General features: G+C 34.4%; 1 protein-coding gene across 1 annotated transcript in view; it reads left to right on the top strand.

Moving 5' to 3' along the window:
• Positions 1-3119: 3119 nt before the first annotated feature.
• The window catches only part of LOC150099042 (growth arrest-specific protein 2-like), a 196458-nt gene continuing 178521 nt past the window's right edge, over positions 3120-21056 (top strand). Inside the window, exon 1 of the mRNA XM_090404982.1 lies at positions 3120-3271. Coding sequence (XP_090261108.1) covers positions 3221-3271 — 51 coding nt within the window. The 5' untranslated portion in view covers positions 3120-3220. The remainder of the gene's footprint in view (positions 3272-21056) is intronic.

The raw sequence follows: 21056 nt of genomic DNA, 5'->3' as shown, positions 1-21056 counted from the left end.
CAGTGCAGTTTCAACAGGTGGCAAGGTTTTTGTGTATTTATCTCAAAAGGAATGGGATGAAAAAGCAGAACGTGATATCATTTATCTTAATAATATATTAACTTCTGTACGAAATTAAAAAAACTTATTCTGCAACTCCTTTAAGGATTCTTTACTCAACATGCTCCACCAGCAGTGCACCAAAGGGTTCAATATCTTACCGTATACAGTTAAAACAGAATGCACAGTACCAATACGAAAATGAGAACACAAATGTTACATGAGAAGTAATACATATGGGAAATCAAGCGTTTCTAATCATGCAATTCATTGGAAAAACTATGGTCATTACATCTGACCATATTTTTTATGAACAGACAGGAATAACACATTAACAATGAAATTTATCAAAAGAGGAAGATATAGAATATTAAAGAACAAAATACCCCAGCAAACAAGCCTGAATCAATATGATTAAAGGAGGACTATAGGTCAACCAGTTCCCAATATTGTAATAAATGAACACTTTAATTTACAATCAGTCTTCAACTTCAGGCACTTAGTAGAAAGTTCTCAGTACTATATGGTCGGTACACCGACCATAAGAGCAGGCTATCATCTACAGCAGTGGTTCTCAAACTGTGGGGCATGACCCCAGCTATTTTATGTGATTTATCCTAATTTCAAGCTATTCGCGCGCCCCCAGGGGCGCGCGAATAGCTTGAAAAGAGGGGGAGCGGCATACTTTCCTAAAGATAAAAATTAAAACTGCCCTAAATCTGTTTTAAAAATAACAACAAATAAAAATACAGAAAGAAAAACGTTTGATGATACAGGTTTTATTGGCAAGGAATTCCCAACTTTGAGCCAAAAAAGCATAAAAGCATTGAAGATCCTTACTCCTTTCGCAACAATTTATTTATACGAGAAAGACTTTTCTGCTTTAACAGCTATGAAGTCGAAGTATCGTTCAAGACTAAATATTGCTAAAGAACTCAGAGTGGCCATTTCTGATATTACACCACGTTTTGATAAACTTTGTTCTCAAAAGCAGGCCCATCCATCACATTAGACTTTGACATATATGTTTGATTATTTTTACAGAGAAAAATTAAATACTTGTTAGTAATATTGTTTCATTTCAGTACATATTTTGGTAAATCGCAAGCGTTAAAACAAATTTTTATTGTAGGTCTAATATTGTGATACTTTAATTATTTTGTGTCAAAAACTGTTAAGTAGTATGTAGAAAAGACAAAATAAACAATAGAACGTCAAATTTAGTATGACTTCTATTTAGATATTCCGGCAGGGGGGGGGGGGGGTGCTGACAGTGTTTTCTCTTGTCAGGCTGGGCTCAGAGGTAAAACGTTTGAGAACCACTGATTTACAGCAATGAGATATTCTATTATGAATTTTTTAAAATTTTGTTTTCACCATTATCAGGCTAGGATAGGGTTGCCAAATTAGTAATGCTGCAGCATGTATGTGATTTATCCTAATTAGTTTAACCCACCATAGCAAGCAGTCTGCGCAATCTTTCATTATCTAGATGGCCAGTGTAGAAAGACCATTAGCGATTACATTTTGCTTGCCAACTAGAGGATTATTTTAGAGCTATTTTTCAGCTAAGTATCAGTTTAGTCAATCTTTAGTGCAGGTATGTTTATTCTCCCAGAAAACCGGGATTTTAGTCCATCAACCCAGAAAAAAGTTGTACCTTTAGTATTAGCAAAACGAGATGACATTCTTTCGTCTGTTTATATCTGCAAATCTTCTGTAATGATGAACTCAACTATCTGTGACAACTAAGGGTGGAATCTGGATGCTTGCTGATTTTTAAAGCTGGGACAGAAGGAGTTCTGCAAGGTTCCTTTGAGGATGAGAGATGTTAGAAGATTTAATTATTTTATTTATTATTTGATATTTTGGAGTAGATCTGTAAACAAGTGTGTACTATCATCTTAGAACACCAGGAGAAATACAATTAAAGATTTGATTGTAGTCGCTTACTAGAGGAACTTTTTAAAATGTTTTGCGAGTTTATTGATCTTTGACAAGGACAAGTAGTATTCCCCCCCCCCCTGAAAACTCGGATTTTTAACACAATATCTCAGAAAAATCAACAGTAGAACTATACTATTTCAGAGAAAAATATGAGTGTCGGGGCTTTAGGATCACGAGATGGTGGCAGTTATCTACCATACTCTCTTGCTTTGATTTCTTGAAAGTCATCAATAACAATGAACTAGATTGTTGATGATTGGTGGATAAGGGTGAAGACGACTAGCTTCTTACAGATTTGCAAAACATTATTCATATCAGCTGGAATTGATTTGCAAAAGAATGTCAATCGAAAGGATCTCATTCAACTGAATATTGACAAACACATATTTTTGTATATATCTGAGTTCTCAAATTTTATTACATTTCATCTAGTCAGAATAGAGTTATTGTAATATATCATTTATCATCATCATCAACAACAACAACAGACTTCCATGGAGTCAAGATACTCATCATGGTCCCACTCTCACATGCACAGCTCATCATAACTCGACTTAAATGCATTCGCTGTCCCTGCACTCACCACACTCTCAGGCAATTCATTCCAATCCCTACACCTGTTTTCTTTTATGTTCCTGCAGCTGGGCTAATTGAAGCAAAAATTAGGGCGACGCAGGAGATTTTTGTGACTATTCTAACTGCCAAATTTCAGTAAAATCTGTCTATTCAGAATGCCAGAGTAATACCAGTTCCAGAGGATTTAATTAATATAAATACGCTTAAGTAAACACAAAACTTTGCTTCGAGATGGTTTGTATGCAGCATGAAATACGAGAATTCAGTTTTCTATGTTCTGCGGAAAAACGTATTATACGCTCTCGTTCACTTGCTCAATCACTGGCATGAAGCTCTCCCCCCCCCCACGTAAAAAAAAGAACAAAAAAAAAACCGGATTTTTAATTTTATTAACCAAACATACTTTAGGTTTAGAATTGTTCTTTTGTTGTTTGACTGCACATTTATAATATTTTATATTTTACCGCTTGTTTTTTTCTTTTTTTTTGCTTGAACACGAGCTTTAATATTACTTTTTTTTTTTCTCGTGAACAACATCACGGAATGATGCTATTAACTTCCGATCTTCGCGGACGCCTCGGTTGATCATGCGAACAAGAGATGGCGCTTTTATCACTCATTTCTTTGCAGTTGTGTGGCTTCACTACAGCTGAAGAGAATGTCTCAATACTTATCCCGAGTTCAAGCAAAGCAGAGGCGAAGTTTTTCCGTAAGTTTCAAATTATTTTACTTTTCGATAAGTCTGTTAGAAAATTAAATACCTGAGAAATGAGCATACTTTGTGAAATGCCGTTTAGAAATTACCACATATCCAATATGGATCCTAAGAGGTCGGTTGACAGGCGGCCGTCTGCTAAACGCCGGCTGCGATTTTGATGGCTGCCGACGTGTTATTGTATTTTCCTTTGGCACAAATAAACTGTGTTGATCGTTTTGTACTAGTCTATGGCTAAGTGAAGATCTCCTTGCAATATTTATTTTGTCCGGAATACTTTTCATGCAGCATCCTATGTTAATACAATGAACTTGCACTTAAAATGATGCATAGCATTTATAAATTGAATGGAACGAATGTGATGCAGTTATCAATAATATTATTTCTAATATGTTTTTTAGGCAGTAGGACTAACATATGGATGAGAATTTCCATATTTCGATATTATGAATTTTGTAAGAATTATCTCATTTAAAATGAGCCGCATAAATTAAGGAATTTAAGTGCTTAAATCGATTTGCGAAAGGACAATGAAAACACTATCATTATGAAAAGACTATCTTTAGTTACGTATTGTACGATACTGAATATTACCACCTATATTATGAAAAATAGTATAGTTTTATTTCGGTTTATTTTATTGGAGAACCAATCGTATACAAGCAGTTACGCAACTGAATGAAGTACACATTGATTACTACTCATCAGCCGAGACCTCCTTTTTTCTCTCCTCTCCCTCCATTTTCCCGTAATACAATGAGAGTAGATAAACCCTAACTTACTCTTAGTAGAGGAAATGCAGAAATCGATAAATTATGCATATATTTATATGTGTATATATATATATATATATATATATATATATATATATATATATATATATATATATATATATATATATATATATATATATATATATATATGCTGTTTTTAAATTTAAAATGTCTATAGAACAAGTGTCTTTATTATTATTATTACATGACACCTCCATTATCTTAATTTCTATTATAATTGAAAATAACATTTCACATAGAGTAATCGTCCGTGAGTTTGTGTACACTGATAATTTCCTTCAGAATAAGAGATCATTCTAATAATTAATTAAAACAATTTTTGATAACAACGGTGTTTTTTTTTTTTTTTTTTTTAAGTGGTTTTATATTTTGATTTGTTTTCGCTGATTATTTACTCGCACATTTACCGTTGGTAAACAAGCAGCAGTCTTTAGACTTTTGGAGATCTTACCCATTCTCCCTACCACCACCATTACAGTTTTATGAAATTTTTGCATTCATCGCGGCTACCTGGTTGATTTCTTAGAGAATCACAGTTACAGTATTTCGCTGTGTTAGGAGTGAGTATAACGCAATAACGGAAAATTAAAATAAAGTACAAAAACTCACAAATACGTATTCTATCTTTATACTACATCATGCAATTACTGATTGAGTTTCTGCTTATATCTCTTCCATAGCCACTTCCTTGGTCGTTCTGCTTAATTCATTATTCATTCATTTACTTCACAGTCTATTTATACTCCACTCTCAGACGGTGGTGTGGATGTTCGAATGATCTCGAACTATCCGCAGTGCTATGCATTATTAATAGTTCGAGTTCCTAGTGCCAGGAAGTTTCCAATCTGCCATTCGAATTTTTTATATTCTCCTCAGTAGTTCATCATATTTCCATTCTCAATGTAGATATTTCTTTGAATTTGAATTTTTCTTTGAATTTTTCTTTGAACTCATTGGTATCACAGCGACTGTTTTGGATTCTGCACGTAAAGATAGTTTTATTATTATTATTATTTTTTAAATGAAATGTTTTTAATTTTTAAATACAACACATTTTGTAAACAAAGCTATTTACCACACAGGTCTTTCTATTAGAAACATTTAAAATTACTCATTAACAAATAAATTTTTAAGAAAAATTGTGTGTAATAAATGATTTGGCTCTAATAGGAAGAACTGCGTGCTAAATTTTTTTCATAAAATGTCTTGTATTTAAAATGAATTTTAACCCCCCCCCCCATCTTTATCTCCCAATCATCACAACATCTCGTTTTTCAGTCTTGAAATATGCCCTGTTCTTCCGACCACTTGATGAAAGAAAGTACCCTCGCCACTATTTCTAAGTTGCCATTTCTTAATTCTAAAAATCGTCTAGTTCAATCCTTGTAATTAGTCGTTTTATGTCAAGTAATGGTATGTTATGAAATTAACTTGTAACATAACAATGCCATGTGTGGACAAGTTACTGGAGAAAAAGAAGGAATGCGTTTCTTGAAAAGCGGCGGAAACGTTTTCAGCTATTCTAGACAATGGAGGTAGATGGAATGAAAGAAGAGAATGAGAAGTTAGCATGATAAATATGGAATCGATTAGAGGAAGGAGGAATGGATGATGGTGGCTTGTTAAGTGGAGAAACGCCCATGAAAATGCCTATAAAAATGCAGAAATAGAACGTCTATGAGAAGGTGTGTGCGCGTGCGAGAGAGAGAGAGAGAGGGAGTCCTCTATTTAGCGGATTGTTCTCTTCTCAGCAGTATCGATCATTCTTAGGGAGGTTTTGGTGCACCATCCCGAATGTAAGAAAAGGTCAGGAGTCATACAAAGAGGACTAGTGTTTTGAATTAAAGAGGATCCTAAGTTTTTTGAAGGCCTCCGCGGCCTTCAAAAAACTTAGGATGGAAGTGATGTGTTTGTGCCTTGATATTCTAAATGTGAAAGTCATCTCAAGAAGATCTTGACTAGAGATCGGAATGTTATAAAAAGCAATAAATAGTGAATCACCTTTTTTTCCCCCTGAGAAATAAGAAAGTCTTGTGTTTTGAAATTCACTAGATAATTGTCACCAACTCGAGAATGATGAAGAGATACATTTAAGGAGTTGGTTATAGAAGATCTTGAAGCTTGAGTCATATCAGCACAAGGTTTCTTGCATGTCTTAAGAGGAGGAATGGAGTGTACCGTTATCAGCAAATGAATGGATGGAATTTGAGGTTAGATCCCAGGGGTACCTATTCCCAATCATTTACAGAAATCAGATGAGAGGAAACCGCCGTAACACGCAGTGAAACACCAGAGAGGTAACTGCCAGTCCAGTCACAAAGGGCAAGCAGATGGCCATAAGATGGTAGCTTGGTAAAACCGCCTCAATGATAGATTCGATCAAATGCCTTGGATATATTAAGAGCGACCAATTTCCAGCATTTTCAGTCCATGTTCCAATGGTACCCACTTTTATTCTGCTAATTCGTTTTTACTAACATCACATGTTCATCGTCCTCAATGGGCTCGGGCTGTACAAACAGATATTGTCCCATTTGTATTTGTCATACACCGAATATCTTCAAAACTTCACCTTCATTCTACGTTTTGAGTGAGTATAATTTTTTGTGATCATTAGCAGTGCCACCGGTCTATTTATCTCGCCAGAATATGCCGAAATAATTTCATCGGAATACAGTTATTTTGATAAAAATCGAATAACGGATTAAACTACGTGAGAAAATTGTTTATTTTGCAAATTATTTGTTATTCTTGCAAACTTCGGATCAGGTTTTTAATTACATCCTACTATGTAGAGGAATTTGACATTTGTTCTTCAAAATCATCTTCGCTCTTTCGTGTATTCAGGTGTGGCGATGATATATTTGAGATCTAGGTCTAAATTTATATTCGAGTTTACATTTTCAAACTAAACTGGCTTTAAGTTTTTTATGTATACATGTAGCCAGTTTATTTGGGATATTAATCACTACCATGTATTCTTTGGACCTCCTAATGTCAGATCACTCTGAGGATAGCCTGCAGTTTCTGTATAAAGAAAGTCTCATACAGGTAGACACATCATGCTTCTTTTCAATGCCAAAAATGGGGTACCGTAAAGGAGTGATTAATGCTACCCAGATTTTTTTTAGAAAATAATCTTTCGCATCTCTAATCTTTTCTTGCTAAGGTTTCTCTGATGTGCCTTATTCACCCTCTGTCCAAAAAGAAACCGAACTTTTGATAGATAATAAAACAGAGGCCAATTATAATTATTCAAATCATGTATATCAATCAATATACTCTCCATCAGCTTCGACACGGTCAATTAATTTGTTAAATGAGTTTTTTTATATCGGTTTTTGGGATACTGTTGAGGGTTGTGGTTACTGCCGCTTGTACGTTTTCAGTGGTGTCGTATCACTTTCCTTTCATCGGCAAATGAAGTCGGGGGGGGGGGAGAAGAGAAAGAAGTCACAAGGTACTAAATCAGGTGAATACGGCGAGTGATCCAACCCACAAACTTGGTTTTTGCTCAAAAACAGTCACAATGTTCGAACAATGAGATGGTGCATTATCGTGCAACAGTGACCAGCTGCCTGCATCACGATATTCATGCCGTACGCAACGAATTCTCGCTATCAATCGCTTCAAAACTTCGAAATAAAACTTACCATTGCCCGTTTGGCCAGGCGGAAGGAATTCTTTGTGGATAATGCCTTTGGAGTCGTAGAAATAAATCAGCATTGTTTTACTTTTGACTTCTCCAAGCGACTTTTTTTTGGATGCCCCTCTTCTGGTGGTCTCCACTCAGCACTCTCGTGCTTTGTTTCGGGCTCATACTCAAAACACCACGTTTCGTCACCAGTAACGATTGTTTCAAGGAGGTTTGAATATTTCTTACGAGCGGTTTTAATGAAGTCCTTGCAGTGTTCAATTCAATATATTTTTTGGTCGTCGGTCAACTTGTGGGGAACAAATCGCGAATTCAATTTACGAAGGCCCAAACTCGATTTTGGAATCCCCAATTCATCTTCAATCAATCTCACGGACTATTTCGGGTTTTCATTTATGAAATCACATCACGAACGTTTTAGATGTTAACTTCGCTCAGTCCAGTTTTAGGACGGCCCGTCTTTTCGTCGTCCTCAAGCGTCTCATGACCACTTTGAAATCGCTTAAACCACTCGTAAACTTGAGTACGGGATATACATTCATCACCGTATGCTTTTTGAAGCATTTGATGCGTTTCGGTAAAACTTTTACCAAGTTTAACACAAAAGTCAATCGCAGCTCTCTGTTTGAAACTCATTTTCCGACCGTTCGTCAAAACACATTGTCACTCTTGGCTAGGCTGACCATATTTCCTTGAGACAAAAACGGGACATTAAGATAGCAAAAACGGGACGGGTGCTATGTAATATTCTGTATTCATGAAAAAGTAAGACGATAAAAAAAAAGTTTTATTACATAAACATATTGAGCTTACCATTTAGGTAGACGTGGAGGCGGACTGTATTTCTCCGATGAAGTGACCTTATGCAGCAAATTTCGGTCTTTCAACACCTTATAACACAATTTTGTTATTGTCTCAATACTTAATCTAAATTTCTCCTTTGACCACATACTGCTCATAACAGAAAATATTCTGACAACAGGTGCTGAACTTCCTGCAAGACAAAGAATAAATTCTAGAATATTACAAGTCTTGAAAGTCTATGCGTTTTTCGCTCATTTCAGAAAAATTCTGTATACCCATCTATAAGATACAGGAATGCTTTCTTTATTCCATGTATCTAACTGCCTCACAATTATAGATTTTATGAGGGTCCACTGATGGAATACACTAGTTTCTTTTGTTTCTGTGCGTATGATGAGTTCCTTGCTCAGGCTGTCCTGTATTTCTTTCCATTCAGGTGTCTTCCTTAGTAGCACCCACTTGAACTTCTCAGTGTTTCCTAAACTGCACTTCCACTTGTTGACATATGCTCAGCTGGTTTCATAGAAATTCTCAACTACCTTAAAAATCTTAGCCTCATTCATTTCTCCTGAATCTACAGTTGTTTTTTTGACAGCAGTGGTTACAAACACTTCACTTTTTTGGACTCTAAATTGTTTACAAGAGTTTCAATGTTCATGGTTACTTCTCTAGCTGAAATATTACCTTTTTTCAATTAAGCTAATATATGTTTGGAACGTAGACACTTGATCTCTTGCAAATAACAACCACAATTTCAAACAGGGATCTTCAAACCGCCAATCTCCTTGGCCGTCTTCTCATAATCTGATTTAGCCTTTCTTACTATGCTGGGAACCAATTTTCGCAACATAATGGCATTTTTCTTGAGAAAGAAAATAAGAACGAAGCCCATCAAACATACTAAAATTCCATCAGTTGATGGACCCAAGGACAAAAATCTTATATTTCCATGCTGTAACAATTTAGCATAATTTTCCTGCAAAGTCACAAATGTTTTTCAGCTCTTCAACTCTGACTGTGCATATATTTAAGTATTTGTATACTTTCACTGCAAAACTTTCAATATCAATTGGTAAACAGTCGACAGCGCACTGGAGACAATTGTGTATAATGTGTGCACACAAAGCAACAATTTTGTTTCGTAAATCACTTGCTTCCTTCAACATAACACACTGTAGGTCGAATGTTTCACCAGGTAAGGAAATAAAGTTTATGATTTTGTCTTGAACACCACAATTTGACAAAAAAGTACCGCACAATGATTAGAAAAAGTTTGATATATATTTTTTGTTTGATGCATCTAAACTGACCGTAATATTTTTTGTTTTATTAAAATCCTCTATTACTTCGCCCAATATGTATGGTGATAAAACGATGGCAATTATTGCTTCTGATTTGGTACGGGCTGAAGAAAATTTTGGTTCATAAATTTTATTTATTAATGTCGACAAGCAGTCACATGCGCGAAAACTTTGCCCGTGATGCACAGTATAAGCAACAAGAGCTTCACTTGCTCCTGTTGCTTTTATCGCTTTCACTATCACCATCACATCTCACCATAAACGAGCTGATGTTTTTAACTGGAGCTAGAGTCTTTTCAGCATCTTTAAGTTTCAGGCTACGTAGATGTTGGCTGATGTGGTATTTGCATCCATGAGCAACGGAAAATGGACATTACAATATTGTCATGCCAATTTTGTTCCACAGCTTGTCCAGTTTAATAAATTTGAATTCTTTCTGGAAATCGTCATTAAAAGTGCAGTTTTGCCTCTTTGACATTGCAAAGATATACTTAAAGCTTTAAAAAATAAGACTTAAAACTTCAAAAAATATGAAATTTAAACCACCGCCATCGAATAACGAAGCCACCAGTTAGCCTACAGGCAAAACAAAAACTAATGCTATAGCAGAACAGACGCCTCGTGTGAGACGCTAAGTGTTGCCAACATGTATTTTTTTTTATTTTCTCTGAATAAATCACAGCAGATATCGATATTTAGTATTGAACAATGCGACTCCATGATTATACAAATTACTGGTATCCATGATATTGATATACGATTATAGGCTATGAATAATAATTTATGATTCACCAATATTAAAGTATATTTATAGTTTTTATTAAAAACGGGACAAAATTGACATTTTTATTAAAACGACTGGACGGTCGGAAAATATGAAAAAAAAAAAAAACGGTACGTATGGTCACCCTACTCTTGGCACTATAACTCGGCTTGTAATGAAACAAATGTCATAAACAGTTGACAAAACACTAATGAAGGTTGCCGCTTTCGACAACAAAAAGATACAACAGGTGGCGCCACTAGTTTCTTCTACTTTCGAAATGTTCGGTTTCTTTTTGGACAGAGGATGTATTAAACATACTACATAGTTATAAGAATAATATATTTGCCATACAGATTTATTTTAATCAGAACAAAAATATTTATAATTTATTTAAGTTGATTTGCAGATGTTTGCCAATCTTGGAGAGAATGCGATATCCATCGCAGTTCCTTCAACTTGTTTTTATAATTCGTTTTTGCAAGTTAATAACCTGTGCTAATTTCTGCAGGAATGTTCTTTTTAAGTATCACAGAGTGTTAGCAGGTAGTATGTTGGTTGAACCGTGAGACTATATCGAGGCAGTTCATAGTATCAAATTCATACATGTCAGAGACCTTACTTTCGTCTCCTTGTTTAAACGGGTTTTTTAAAATAGGACGACGAACTGCTTACAAATGCAGATAATGTTAAAGATAATTGATTTGAAAATGTTTAAATTTAGCTCTTTATTGAATATAAAGATAGCTAGGAACAGTAACCATATTATTTTATATTACTGGACTGTTAATATCACACAATTTGCTTTGTTTAAGCATTGTACTAACTACTAATGAGGATGGTCACACAATGTTTTAAGTTTTGAATAATAAATAATTTTCTAGCGTAAGTTAATCCGATTTAATTGTGAATTTGGTTTAAGTTAATATTAAATTGTGCTAATTTAGCTTATGTTTTACCAGCGCTACCAGTTCTTGAACAAACTGAAGAATAATCAAGGCCAGATATTCCGCTTCCTTCTGCTATTTTTGACATTTGAATGCAAACATATTGGCCCATTTACAGTATTTAGTTATTGTAGAACGGTCAACGATCTATTTTGTTCAGTCAGTAACCTCTTTTGCACCAGCAAGGTATCCTTTTCAGCATTAACACGAACGGTTTCCAGTCGTTTGTCTAAAACGAGTTATCTAGACAATGACATCGTCATGTTAATTAAAGCATTCTTAAAAGTAAACTTTAGGTTTATGCCTACTAGTGTATACAATTTACTTAAAATCAGCACCTGTGTAAGAATAAGAACTGTTATTGTTTACCATTCATTTCTCTGGCCTCTGTTGTCTGCATTTACTGAATACTACATGTACCCGTCATGGATACTACACCGCCGAAATAAGATGGCTAGCACTTATTGGCATAGTGTATTGCTTGTTTTGTTTACTTGTATTCTCTGGCTGCTGTGCATGTTTAATGTTTATTTTAAACTTTTATTAGTATGTATGAATAGTAAAAAATGCTCATTTCAGACAAGTTTAAAGAAATGACATCAAGAAAAAAAAACGAATAAAAGTATCAACTTTTTCTATAAAAACAACCGACCTTGGTCGGTTGATTGTTGAGATTTCTCAAGAGCATTAAGGCTTAGTTCATAGATGTCAAAACACTTCTTAGGTTGATTATCCACTTGCTGTAAAGTAATCACTTAATTATTACGTAGTTGTCTAGGGGCAACTCGCTACTCACTATACAGGCATCGAACAGCTTTAGGCTCTGACGCGATTGCGTGACAATAAAATGCATGCTTTCTCTGGCGTACCTTGCCACCATATGAGACTAGTCAACTTATCTTTAGTTGAAAGCCTTTTTAAACATACTTCTCGTAATGTGGTAAGAATTGTACTCTGATCTTTCCATCCAAGTTTATCGTCACTGCTACACCTGAGGTTATACTGTATGTACATTTTTATGTGACCCATCCACGATAGGTTGTAAACCTATAGTACATGAATACTTTGGCAGTTAGGGGTTAGATAATCTTGAAACCTTACACTTGAAAAAGTCCATGTTTGGGCGTTTTTCAAAGTGGTGGTGTCGCACTTGCGATGAAACCGATCTCCACCCCCTCTCACTTGGTTGAAAAGTACGCTGTCCACTTGATCAACCAGCCCAACAATGTAGATTATAGTAATACATATTACTATGTTTTATACAAACTTCCACATGCATTTTAAAATCAACTCTCATTTACTTTCTTAAATTTATGAAATGTTAATTTTTTTTTTTTCAATGCAGCATCCATGCAAAAGTTTTGGTAGATTTCAGCCTTTCTTGTTATAGCGGCTGTGTAAATTGACACGCCCCTCCGAAAAGGGAAGGGAGGCTTAATCTCCTCTTATTAAAATAAATAAATAAAATAAAAAAATGAAAAAAAAATCCAATGTCTATATTCATTTAAAATTTCCCTGCTCCCTTTTTTTCCCCACCTGGTGAACAAAACAATGTGCTTCCTTTATTTATTTATTTTTAACTTGCAGTCAGTCATTTTTATTCCATCACATCGTAGTACACGTAGCTATTTAGTACTAGAATGTGAAATAGCACAAATGTGTTGTTTACCAAGTTACATTTTGAAAAACAAAATAAACAGAGTAACTAAATAGCACTATTTAACCCCTTTACTGATTTACTAAATAGTAAATTATTGATAAAAGATACTTAACCACTTACCGAAACATTACCCTACACCAGTGTTTCTCAACGTAGGGCGTACGCCCCACAAGGGGGAAATTTGAATATTATGGGGGGAAATTAGAAAATGTACATGTACATATTTATATTATACTTTTTCAGAACTTGGCTGACTATTATGCTAAAGGAAGGCATCAAAATATTTGAGACGTTGAGGTGGGGGCATCAAGATCTTTAAGACGTTGAGGTGGGGCTTGATCCAAAAAACGTTGAGAAACACTGTCCTACACGATTCATTTACACAATTATTGTGAAAAAATATTTCTTATTTCTGTAAAACAATAATTATTTTTCAATTAGATTCTTTTTTGTATGTTTGCATTGATTTCATTTCTCATTGATAAAGGTAGGTTATTGAATATTTTTGACGTTATTAAATATTTTTGACGTTATTAAATATTGTTGGTGTTATTAAATATGTTTACGCATTGTATTTTTATGTGCTTTGTAAAGCGTATATTTTATGGCTTGTGATCTGAAGAAATTCATATTTACATATTAATTATAATGTTTTAGGAATAATAGACTTATAAGCGTATATCTTAAATCAAATTGAATATAAATTATCTTCGAAGGTTTTCACATACTTTTGTTGTAGACTATTCGAGAGAGGATAATCACACTTTCACGATGTCGAGGCTAACCTAGGTATAACCTAACGTAGGTATAACCTCTGAATCGCCTGTATGTTTAGCATTGAATTACCAAAGAAATTGTGAAATTGACCAATAATGCATGAATTTTCTTTGAAATTGGCACCATCCTACTTAACAACCATTTCGGAAGATATTAGCCGAATAAGTATTGGCACTTTGCCCCATATTTCCTCGTACATCTTTCTATCCCTTTGTGAATTTACTAAAGGATGGGAAAACTATTATTAATAATCGCTATGTCCATTAATGAGTTTAATGAAAGACAGAAGAGATGACCAATTTATCGAAAATACCCAATCATAAAATTGTGAATCACCAGCCTTCATAGCAATCTCTCTCTCCGAGGTTCCGGAAATACTCTACAAGGCATCTTATCGCAGAAGATCACGGAATTCTTGTAGTTTAATCAGATTGGCTAGTGATGAGTCCTTTTATAATAATTCCACACAAGAGGTGGGTGGGCGACCTACAGTACGTTAGTACCTTGTCACGAGAATCTCGTTCCATCATGCTGGAGATGCTCAGTGGGATTGAGATCCAGTGATTGAGGTGGGAGTCGCTTAATGAAATTAACACGAGAGGTTGTAAACCTATCGTACATTAGTATATGGGTGAAGATGACATAATTATAATGTCCAGTTAGTTATTTTATTTACATATGCCACTAACAATATATGTGTATATATGAATTTTATTTTGTTCATAATAGAAGTGAAACGCTTTAGTATTCTCGAATTAGCAAAGTTTGAGAAACACTACAGTAAATTAATTAATAAGAAATTAACAAGTATTATTAATATTATTAAAATAAATTAATAATCAATAAATTAATTCTTCATAGGAATAAAAAACAAACTATAAAAGTAGTCCTTGTTTTATTATCCAAGTTGATTAATTTCACCACAGCTGATCGCTCTCATCCCAATTTTTAGTAATATTTTAATATGAAAAAAAAATACTGAAACAACTAAGACCTTTATCTGCTTCAGTCAATCCTAAACAATAAGAATGAAAAGGTGTAGGTTCCTAAGTTCTTTATTTATTTTACCCCTTCCCTTTTTCCCCACTTTATTAACAGAACACATTTTTACATAAATAAATATATAGTTTAAAACCGTATTCAGTACTGTAAAACATTTTTCAAACGTAACCAAAACTGTAGAATTATAATCATTCAAGATTAATTTCAGGCATCATCATATAACTCTACAAGGCTGACTTCTTCAGTTAATATTGCCATTTTATTCAGATCTGGACTTTGAATGATATTTTATTAATTAGATTGAATACTTCAATCTAATTTAGCCCACTCACATTATTGATGTACATGTAAGTTTACAGCCTCTCCTGAGTGGAAATTCGCATAAAAGAAATCATTACCGAGAATAAATAGGAAAATAATAATTATTATTATCTGAGACCTCCAGGGAGTCAAGGATTCATCGAGGGAGGCTATAAATCACCCAAACAATACTGTCATACCTTCCCTTAAATTCATTCGCACTAGATGCACTCACCACTCCTAAAGGCAAACTATTCTGCTCACTGCTCTCTGGGAGAAAAACCTAGCTCTTACCCCTCTCTTAGCTGCAAATAAATTTAACTTCCATGGATGCCCCCAGTGTTCTCTCCCCACCTTTCATATCACAAAAAATTTCATCACATGATATTCGATAACACCCATTCAAAAGTTTATAGATCTCTATCATATCATCCCTCCTTCTCCTGTTAACCAGAGTCTGCAATCCACATACTTGCAATCTGTCCTCATAATCTAAATCCCATAATCCGGATATAATCTTTGTAACTCTTCTTTGCACCCTTTCCACAGCTTCTTTATCCCTTTTGAACCCGGGAGACCAAATATGCGTACAATAATCCAGGTGTGGTCTTATCAAAGCCTTACAAAGAGGCAAAATGACTTCTTTAATCTTACATGTTAAGGTTCGCTTCAACATCGCAATTATCCTCTGAGTTAATATTGATATAAAATATCAAAATTATGGTCAAAATTTAAAAAAAAAAAAAAAAACATGAAATAATATTTTATATTATCGATAAAATTATACAGTTTAGTATAATTCAAAATTACTTAAAAATAAAACCCGTTCATTTAATGACAATTAAAATAATGGATTTACAATTTTTGGACATTACAATTAAATCCTTTAATTGTGATGTTATACGAGACGGAGTAAACATGATAAGCACTACGAACACTCTATTACTGGCGCAAACTGCATATAGATAACAGTGGAACTGAGCGACGGACAGTGCCGCATTACGCTAATAGCTCGCATCTCACTATGACGTGCATATGCTTGCGCGCGTAACAATATGATACTGTGGTAAAAACAGTGCTGCTAGTGTCCTTCGCCCTCTGCTACAAGATGGATTTTTATTATTTTTCATACAAAATAAGAGAATTGCATAGGATTTGATGATAAAATTAAATATTACAAACAAATATAAATAAATTAATAAATATATTAATATATCTAGAAAAATTGGGGTTGCTGCAGTTCCGCAGTGCCTATGCATGAGCCGCCCCTGCTTTAAACCCATGCTGTTCCTTGCAGAGTATAGCATGTTTGTCTACCCATTTCTGTATGCGAGTTCTTACCAACTTCTCTAAAATCTTCACTACCACACCAGAGATACTGATAGGTCGGTAGTTAGATACATCCGTTTTTGCACCACCCTTGTACAATGGAACTATCATACATTCCTTCCATTCCTTTGGTATCATTCCTGAGCTGAGACTCAAGTTATACAAACATGTGAAAGACGTACCCAATTCGGCTGAACATTCCTTTAGCAAACGTGCTGATAATCCATTTGTCTCTATAGACAAATTCTTATGCAAGTTATGGAACGGCTCTTCAACCTCATTTTCATGAACCTCTTCATCCAATATAGTAGTAGCACTGTGCACCATGTTACATACACCTGGTTGATATATCTTAGCAAAGTGAGCACTCATTAACTCAACAATCTCATTAGCTTCCGACACTCTAGTACCATCTGCATTCAGTAAAGTTATTCCTTCGCATTCATTCTTTCTTTGTTTTGCTTGCAGCATGACAATAAAATTCTTTTGGATTGCATTTAGCTTGCATGACCCTAATTTTTCATACTCCGATTTAGCTTTTCGCACAACACTCGTTACTTTTCTGTCCCGAATATATTTCAATCCTCTCACTCTTATTCTCATGATATTCTTTCCACATCATCTTCTTCTTGTGGATCTCTTACTTAATAAGGTTGCACATTCATTTCACTTCCAACCTATTTATTCCTCGAACACTAAGGATACCTTAAAAAAAAAAACGCCTCATTTAAGCAATTTTTCAAAGATTCCCACGTATTTCTGACATTTTCCCCATTTAGTAACTAATACCATGGGACCAAAGATAGTATTCTCCTAAGTTGATCGTACTTTCCAGCTTTGTAGTTCAACATGTAACCTGTTTTAATCGGAGCATTAATACAATTAGATACTTCCCAAGAAAGCACAGCATGATCACTGTCACCAATTGTTGGTAAAATAGCCATATTCTTAAAAGAGACCTCCTCCTTCTGACGCTATGAGAATCCAGCATTCTTTGACCTCGAATTTCTAATATTATTTTTAATTATCGTCCCTTCAGTTATTTTTAATTGAAGACGATATAAAGACCTTATTTCAGAATGTAATAAAAGTGGCCTCTGATCTATGCGTATCAGAGATCAGCTAGAAATCAAATATTTCTAGTTGCTTCAGAAGGGTCATTAGAAATCAAGGAAATCGTTAAATACAGGAAATGACTAATGCACAACATTAAAAAAACAAGAACAACTATTATCCCAGTAAGTATTTTTTTAAATAATTGATTCTGCTATAAATTCACAAATTACTCTTGTAGGCGAATATTTAATACGTTCAGTGGGTAAAACTTTTAGCTTAATAACCCACCTTAGCATGTAAAGGCATCAATACGCACTTCGTTAAAATGTATTATTTATTAAAAGTATTCCTTTATTATTGTTATTGCATGATACTCTCAAGAAGTCTATGGACTTATCGTGGGAGAGCACTCTACACTACGACAATCTACCATCTACATCACTTCAACCTTCATCTGCACACTGTTATCTACCACCACTAATAGTACTTTTGTCTGTTAATTTGTGTTCTCTGTCAGTTTGCCCGCAAACTTGCGGGAGGAAGAACCTCGTTAATTGCTTGAGATCTGTTAACTCATTTTTAATTGAAGACCATATAAAGACCTTATTTCAGTATGTAATAAAAGCGGTCTCTGATCTATGCGTATCAGACAACAATAAATGAATAGAAAATGCATGATCTTTAATAAAGTTGATGATCTTCGCCGCTTTGTCTAGCGTAGTTATCAATTTTTCTGCAAGCTTTTTAGCTGCTAATCAGGGAATGTACATCTAGCAGGAAAACTTCATGCTCACTGCAAATCTTTTAATTTTTTTTCTTTTCCATTTTTTAAAATATAATCTTATCTTAATCTTCCCGCGATCTCTTTCCATCCTCTTTTTCTGATGATGATTTGCTTAACACTGTATATTAAAGCATCTTGATTGCATCTTAGAAATGCAATTTCTACTACGTTTATTGGTAGGAGGAAGAACCCTGCTAACATCTCGAGTCTTTATTTGGAAAACGTTCACTAGTTGCCTGGCATACATACTTATTTGTACATATCTGAACCATTAAGTATTATATGATGGGATAAGGCTTTGGACTTCAGAGCATGGTAGCTGAATTATCTATTCCGAGAACCATGCTCTTGAGACCCAACATGAAATTTCATACCACTTCAGATCTCTAATATGACCATTGGTGGAAAGTCCTGGGCTTGATTCCATCCATTATAATGAATTTTCACCTGAGGATTAATTAGATAAGAAGGCAAACTAGCCGGCAAAAATAAGCAATTAAGAAACGGTATAATTGGACATATGTAATTATACTGTCTTAGTTCTTCAGCCTTAATTCCGAGGTTGGCATTTAGTTCTGTTATTAGTATTCGGCTTTTGAGTAATCTTGTTATTAAATGTTATATGATATTAAGTTATTATGTTATAAATTACGTTATAAAAAAGTTATAAATGGTATTAAGTTATTAAAAGAACACGTAAGACCACAGTAATAACTTTTAATTAATAAAGGTACAGATATTTCATACTAAAAGTACATCTTCTAATAGTACTAATAACTAATAGTACATCTTCAGTGTCACACAAACAGTTATAGGAATGGAATACAAGTAACGAACATTCGGTGGATCACTTATTAAAATACAATTGTTGCTGCGTGCTAGGAAATGATAGAAAATAATAACTAATCTTTAAGATAATTGGTTTTTTATTGATTACATAAAATAAAAGTCTCCCAGAAAATAGCTTCACAACTTTCTTTAAAAAGGCGTTCATATTTGAATCTGCATCTATGGAGGAGAATGGCTTTATCTCACTGGATATTATGAGTAGTGTTAATACTGTGTTGTGCTAGACCAGACTTCTGAGGTTTGTTGTATTCAATATAATATTGATGTTCCTTAATTTTTTTTCCCACAGAACGGCCAGTTTGTCCAAAATAAGAAACATCGCATTCACATGGTATTTGGTAAACGCCAGCCAAAGATAGAGATGACAGTTTATCCTTTGTAGAAAGCAATAAATAGGAAATTTTGTTGATAGGTACATACGTGGGAATCAATCAACCTTTTCGAAATTCTACCTATAGGTTCTGAGAGAACCTATGGGAGACTTTTATTTTATGTAATCAATAAAAAACCAATTATCTTAAAGATTAATTATTAATTTCTATCATTTCCTAGCACGCGACAACAATTGTATTTTAATAGGTGATCCACCGAATGTTCGTTACTTGTATTCCATTCCTATAACTGTTTGTGTGACACTGAAGATGTACTGTTAGTTTTAGTATGAAATATTATTATTATTATTCCTGACACCTCCAAGGAGTCCGAAGACTCATCGCGGGAGGACACCTACAACTGTCTCAACCACTACACCGAACCTCTACTACGAATCATCTCCATCAACGCCATCTACCCCCCCACCACCACCACCTCCATCACAACTAGTATTCTATGCCTGTAAATTGCGTGTGTTCTGAAGGGACGATTTGTCTGTATGCTGGATGAAAAACCCTGCTACCTCCATATGAGATCGGCTAACTCACCTTCGATTGAAACTCGTCCAGATAAAGATTCCTCCCGTCGCGACGAGAATCGAACTTAGGCCTATTCCAGTCGAAGAGCGGCGCAGTGTACCGTCGTTCTTCCAACTACGGAGGCGCTTAAATATCTGTACCTTTATTAATTAAAAGATATTACTGTGGTCTTACGTGTTCTTTTAATAATTATACTATGCCACAGGTACATCTAAAAATAGGTATTGAGTTACATTGGGATTCTGGTTGAACGGATTATATTGAAATTTGGACTTTTAATGCTTAAAATCTTTTGTCGAGGCAGCCTATTTTTATTTCAACCAGACCATACATTATACATGTGAACAAAGGAATGGAACTTGTTGAAAATATATATTAAAATAACTAGAATAAATTTTGTAAATTTTGGGATTTAGGATGTGTACCTAATTGTTGTTCTGGTTTGCAGAGTGGATAGCTAATATGTTCTTACTTCGAATTCCAGTGGGATATGGATATTTGTGAACATCTTTGGGTGATATACGATTTTATTGTTCCATGTAGTGAGGCTACAGCTATACTTATTTTGGGTCTAAAAGAACGTATGATGTGCATTAGCACCAGAATGAATAATAGATTTACAAAATCTTTCATGGGTGGGATTCACATAAAATTTCGTAAAAAATGTTCAATTTTATTTTTTCGGCAAAATTTGGCAAAACAGTTTGAACTAATTAATAATTCAGCACTAGCTGGATGGAATTTGATATGTGTATTAAAATTTGTTGTTTTAGTTTTAATTTGAACTGGACCAAACAGAATTATATATTTAGAGTACGTAATTGAAGACCAGGCGTAATTGAAGAAT

The sequence above is a fragment of the Typopeltis vanoorti genome, chromosome 15, assembly GCF_054136105.1.
Source record: "Typopeltis vanoorti isolate ZY-2024b chromosome 15, IOZ_Tvanoo_1.0, whole genome shotgun sequence".
Classification (NCBI taxonomy): domain Eukaryota; kingdom Metazoa; phylum Arthropoda; class Arachnida; order Uropygi; family Thelyphonidae; genus Typopeltis; species Typopeltis vanoorti.
This window is presented reverse-complemented; position numbering and strand designations above follow the sequence as displayed.